This window comes from Mchenga conophoros, linkage group LG23 (genome assembly GCF_057382185.1).
Source record: "Mchenga conophoros isolate Kocher_MC1m ecotype Shallow Benthic linkage group LG23, M_conophoros_male_GT1.1, whole genome shotgun sequence".
In the NCBI taxonomy this organism is placed as follows: domain Eukaryota; kingdom Metazoa; phylum Chordata; class Actinopteri; order Cichliformes; family Cichlidae; genus Mchenga; species Mchenga conophoros.
This window is the reverse complement of record NC_140547.1, coordinates 20,389,736-20,395,735: the sequence shown is the minus strand read 5'-3', so window position 1 is coordinate 20,395,735 and position 6,000 is coordinate 20,389,736. Positions and strand designations below refer to the sequence as shown.

General features: G+C 39.6%; 1 protein-coding gene across 1 annotated transcript in view; it reads right to left on the bottom strand.

The window, feature by feature from the left end:
- The window catches only part of LOC146547125 (uncharacterized), a 10,138-nt gene continuing 4,138 nt past the window's right edge, over positions 1-6,000 (bottom strand). The window contains exons 3-6 of the mRNA XM_085264064.1: positions 4,163-4,564; positions 3,590-3,997; positions 1,627-2,073; positions 1-487 (exon numbers count right to left, since the gene is read on the bottom strand). Coding sequence (XP_085120190.1) covers positions 1-487; positions 1,627-2,073; positions 3,590-3,997; positions 4,163-4,564 — 1,744 coding nt within the window. The remainder of the gene's footprint in view (positions 488-1,626; positions 2,074-3,589; positions 3,998-4,162; positions 4,565-6,000) is intronic.

Genomic DNA, 6,000 nt, shown 5'->3' with positions numbered 1-6,000 from the left:
TCACTTAATTTTGGAGCAAATCTCTTCTGTAGAGTTAGCTATGTACCTGAGCTGTGAGATATAAGGCAGACACTGCAGGAAACTCCTCACTTCACTCTCTTCATGTGAGCAGCCTGTCAGCTCCACTTGTTTCTTCTCTGGTTGGAGTTTCAGCACTTCCAGGAGGATGGAGGTCTTTCTCTCTGAGAGCTTTATGAACCAGACTGCAGGAGCTGACTGGAAAACTGACTGTAATGATGGAAGGACACTCAAGCCTGTTTTAGTCTCACAGTCCTTTGAGTGGCAGTACAGATCCAAAAGGAACTCACTCTGAGATTTCCTATCATCATCATCCATGTATCTGTCACTATACGGGAATGTTTGATATCTGCACACTGATGATAACAGCTCCAGTATCTTCTCTCCTGTCTGCTGTTCTCTCTCTGCTGCTGCACAGAACAGATTCACAAAGAACCTGACTGCTTCATGTGACCACCAGGAATAAAAGCTGGAACAATAAGAAGGAAACATTTAGTGATGATTTGATGTGAGCTGCATAAAAACAAACACACACTACTGATGGACTCCATCTTTCCTTCCTGTACATAATGAAGCTCCATGTTAAACACATCATCCATCAGAGCAGCCGAACACTGTTTTACACTCTTACAACACAAACACTCATCCTGCTCTAACACATCTGCTACATCTGCAGGTGGACACACAAAGTGATGAAGACTCTCTGCTGTCTGAAATCTTCATCTGCTGCTCACTATAGAGCTGCTACCATCATCATCATCAGGCTCAGTAAAGTTCAACAAAGTCAGGAGATAAAGTGCAGCTCAACAAAAATAAGCAAAGAACCTGGATTAACATGGCGTTGAGCTACTGCGTTCTTTCTATTCACAAATTTCATTTTTCTTGTGCAGGTCGATATTTCGTTAAAAGACGTTTCCAAACGGGTGCAGATAAATGCAGTACTATTCAAACATCTTGAGTACCTTCATTTCTTTATGTTTTGCTTCTAAACAGCCAAACTTTTTAAAAATGTTTCAAACTGCTTGTGAGGAACAGTTCTCTGGGCTTTCTGAAGGTCTTTCAACTATTTCTTCAGACACTGGCTGCTTTTCACTCAATTTCAATCTAGTGTGTGTACCATTTTCAGATAAATACTTTTTTGTTTGTTTGTTTGTTTTGTTTTTATTTTGGGAGACAAAACACAGATGTGATAGAGTCCAGGTGACCCTGAATTGGAAAAGTGGAAGAGAAAGTATGGATAGAGGGACATCTAACGCTGATACATGAATCATTACAGCATAAAAAAGGCTCCCCACTCATGGAACAAACCACTGTTGTGTCTACACATAACAGACAACTTAGGAAAGACCTGCTTTTCAATTGTGTTTTTAGACACTTTGTTACTAGCAGCATGTCACAAAAACATTATTTTTTGCAAAAATCCAAAACATAAAATAGTTTGACAGACATAAAATAATATTTTTCAACAAACAATGTGATCCCCAAAGAGAGATCTCCTGTCTGGCTCCTTGGAAGCAAAACAGAAAAAAGGAAGGTCTCTCAAGAATTTTACACAAGTACTCTAAATATCACAAGAGCTTCTAGTGAAAGAAAAAACTAGTAGTTTACCTGAGCTGTGAGATATAAGGCAGACACTGCAGGAAACTCTTCACTTCACTCTCTTCATGTGAGCAGCCTGTCAGCTCCACTTGTTTCTTCTCTGGTTGGAGTTTCAGCACTTCCAGGAGGATGGAGGTCTTTCTCTCTGAGAGCTTTATGGACCAGACTGCAGGAGCTGACTGGAAAACTGACTGTAATGATGGAAGGACACTCAAGCCTGTTTTAGTCTCACAGTCCTTCACATGGGAGCACAGATCCAGCAGGAAGTCACACTGATATTCCTTTTTATTTTCACCCATATATATGACATTAAAAGGGAATGTTTGATATCTGCACACTGATGATAACAGCTCCAGTATCTTCTCTCCTGTCTGCTGTTCTCTCTCTGCTGCTGCACAGAACAGATTCACAATGAGCCTGGTTTGCTTATTAAAATCTGACCTCTGAGGATCAACACTGGAACAATAAGAAGAAAAAATTGAGTGATGATTTGATGTGAGCTGTATAATTATAATATTGGTAAGAATGCAGTTGAGCAAAAACTTCTACAAATGGTATTATGAAGGTAAATACATTACCAAACTTAATAATTGAAAATAATAAAACAAGAGAATATGTAGAGAAAAAAGTTTTGACTTGGAAAAGTTACAGTCACATCACAAATATTGACAGATGTGTAAATGTATATTTACACAAATATACTGAGAGCCACAAACCTGTGATTTAAAATTTACTCATATGTATTAATCACAACTCTGTAATGACAGCCTCTAAAACCCACAAGTGCTCAAACTGTGCCCTTTTGAGCCACAAATTTGCACATTTTGACTCTTGCAACACTTCTTGCAGGAAATGTAAATGCAGAGAAGAATACACATATACATACACTACCCGTCAAAAGTTTTAGAACACCTGAACTTTTCCAGTTATTTATTGCAATTAAAGTCATTCAAGTCCAATGAATGGCTTGAAATGGGACAGAGATAAGTGGTAAACTGCCAAAAGGTAAAAAAAACAAGGTAAGGTTACCCAAAACAAAAAATAATGTTACTGGTAGCTACTGGTAGACAGAGCAATCACCCGAGACTGCAAAACCAGGCTGACTAACCTGTGCACTGCATGGATTAATTACAAGGTCTATGACTCGATGTCTACAAGTTATTTTGAACAATCCTGGATCTTGTTCTTAACATTTAGCTGACTCCTCAGGACTTGCCTTACACTCTGCAGGTAGTTGCAGCTTTTCTAGAAGCCTTATCTTGGTTCTCATTTGTCTGTGGGATCCCCAGGTACATGTAGCTGTCCTCAATGTCTGCAATGTTGCTTCTGGTAGTTGAATCCCCTCACCATTGACTATCTTCGTTTCTCTTTGTTATCCATCAGACTACATTTCTCCAGTCCAAATAAGATTCTGATGTCGTTGCTGGAGATCCCGGTGGTGTGGATCAGTGAATGTCTTGTTCACTCTTTGCATACAGCTTGATGTCATCCATGGACATGAGGTGACTGACGGTTGCTCTGTTCCGTAGCCAATCATGTCAATGATCTCACTAAGGACGATCAGGTCTATATAGAACAGCAGTGGGGACAGAGCCTCTCCTTGATAGAACCCGCACTTGATGGTGACTTGTGCTACTGCCTTGAAGTTTTGTACATCACATGCCCATTGAGTTCCTGATAAAGCCTCTTAGGGTCCTGTAGATCTGGTACAGTTCTAGGCATTCCAGGATCCAGGTATGGGACATGGAGTTATGGGCCTTCTTGTAATCAATCCAGGCGGTGCACAGGTTAGCTAGCCTGGTCTTGCAATCTTGGGTGATTGCTCTTTCCAGTAGCTACCAGTAAAATTATTTTTTGTTTTTAATACAAAAAGTGGTTTTAAATCTGTTTTGGTTGTGGGTCCAATACAGAGATAAATGGGAGGTGTCTTAATATCACAAAAGCTTCAAGTCAAATAAGTCTAATAATTTACCTGAGCTGTGAGATATAAGGCAGACACTGCAGGAAACTCCTCACTTCACTCTCTTCATGTGAGCAGCCTGTCAGCTCCACTTGTTTCTTCTCTGGTTGGAGTTTCAGCACTTCCAGGAGGATGGAGGTCTTTCTCTCTGAGAGGTTTATGAACCAGACTGCAGGAGCTGACTGGAAAACTGACTGTAATGATGGAAGGACACTCAAGCCTGTTTTAGTCTCATAAGAGTACAGGTCCATGAGGAAGTCACACCACTTTTGTTTGAGAGGATTTTTTTTGTATCTGCACACTGATGATAACAGCTTCAGTATCTTCTGTCCAGTTTGCTGTTCTCTCTCTGCTGCTGCACAGAACAGATTCCTGAAGAATTTGGTTTCTTCTAACGGTTTTGATAAATCAGGTATAAAACTGAAATCACAAATATTGAGATTAAAAATGTATATGTATAGTTTTTATCAAAAGAAACATAGGTTTAGTGTTATTTAAGTGTGAAATTTGTTTTAAGTCAATTTCAAATCAAAGAAATTTAAAATTGAGCAGCCTCAAGTGAAAATGGTGCTTCTAATAATTTACCTGAGCTGTGAGATATAAGGCAGACACTGCAGGAAACTCCTCACTTCACTCTCTTCATGTGAGCAGCCTGTCAGCTCCACTTGTTTCTTCTCTGGTTGGAGTTTCAGCACTTCCAGGAGGATGGAGGTCTTTCTCTCTGAGAGCTTTATGGACCAGACTGCAGGAGCTGACTGGAAAACTGATTGTAATGATGGAAGGACACTCAAGCCTGTTTTAGTCTCATAAGAGTAAAGATCCATGAGGAAGTCACACCACTTTTGTTTGAGAGAACTGTTTTTGTATCTGCACACTGATGATAACAGCTCCAGTATCTTCTCTCCTGTCTGTTTTTCTCTTTCTGCTGCTGCACAGAACAGATTCCCCAAGAACCTGATTTCTACATCTTGATCCCCGAAATAAAAACTGGAAAAATAAGTAGGAAACATTTAATGATGATTTGATCTAAGTTGCATAAATACGACCACATACCACCGGCCCTCATAAAGTAAACCTCCCAGGCTCCCATTTTTTATTGTTTGTCTTGTTTCAATTTGTTGTTTGTTTTTAACCAAACTAACAAAGCAACTCTAAAAACAATGCGACAGTTAGCGTTCGCCCCTACAGTGGTGAACACAAACACTTACTAACAGGCACTCTGGAGTCAGATTGGCATATGGAATAGAATAACAGAATTGGCGTGTTCATCACTGGCATACTTTTCACAAATGAGAACAGGTTCACTGTCAGCATCTGTGAAAGATGTGAAAGGGTCTGGAGAAGCTGTGTAGACACTTCTTGTAACATTGTTCAGCGCAATCATTTTGGGACTGATGGCCTGGGGAGGCAGTTCCTGCAGGATGAAGGAATTGATGCCACTGACTGGTGTAGTTGAGATATAATGTACTGAGTTAGTTGCAGTGTACTTTCTCAAAACTGCATTGTATTTATTTAATTTTCCAATTGAATTTTCATAATATTAAGGTTTTACATGTCGCTGTTGTAGTGAGACATTAGTCAGTGGGACACCATTAGTAAGCATGTTGCATATATGGGGGATCCCAGCCAGAGTTGCATGGACTCCACACTGGTAAGGCACATTACCCTGTAGCTCTTCTCCTTGTGCTAAATTATAAGTTTAAATTTGGTGTATTGTGCTTCACCAAGCATTAACTCATAAAGCAAAAGGTCCCCAAAATGGTTTTAAATACTCTGAATAAGAAAAATAATAAACAAATTGCTTTTTCATCCATTATACCACCCATTCATGTGTTTTTCCCTTGTGCTAAACAGGGAACAGGCCTGCTGCTGTGTGTCCACTGATTTTGCTGCACGTTAAATGTATTTTCAGCCAAGTTGGAAAAATGTACTTTTGTATGAATGTTTTTTGTAATTGGTTTATCTTAGTGAGGATTTAAATATTAAGTGATTATAAGTAGTTTATTTGTGAGTATATCTTGCATCATTTTTGTCTTAGTGGCTGTTTAGGGAAACCACACCACTATTTTGATGTTTTTCTATATTGTGGGTCAGAGCATGGACTCCACACTGTATGCCCACTGATTTTACTGCTTCATTTTGTCTTTTAGAAAATAAAGCCAGTTTTTCAACCAGTTCCTGTTTGTTGACAAAACACAGTCTACCAACTGATAGCTGCTACACTGGCCCCCTGATTGGGACAATATCTTTCAGTCTATCAATCGCAGATTGGTCCAGATTGCACCAAGGAGCTCAGTGATGTCCTGGTCCAGATTTGAGAGATGTTGTCCCTGGACACTGTTATTTAGAAGTATGCCCCAACGTTCTTTGGCATCCACACAATCAGATAGAGGCCATACAAACAATGAAATAAAAGTTTCATT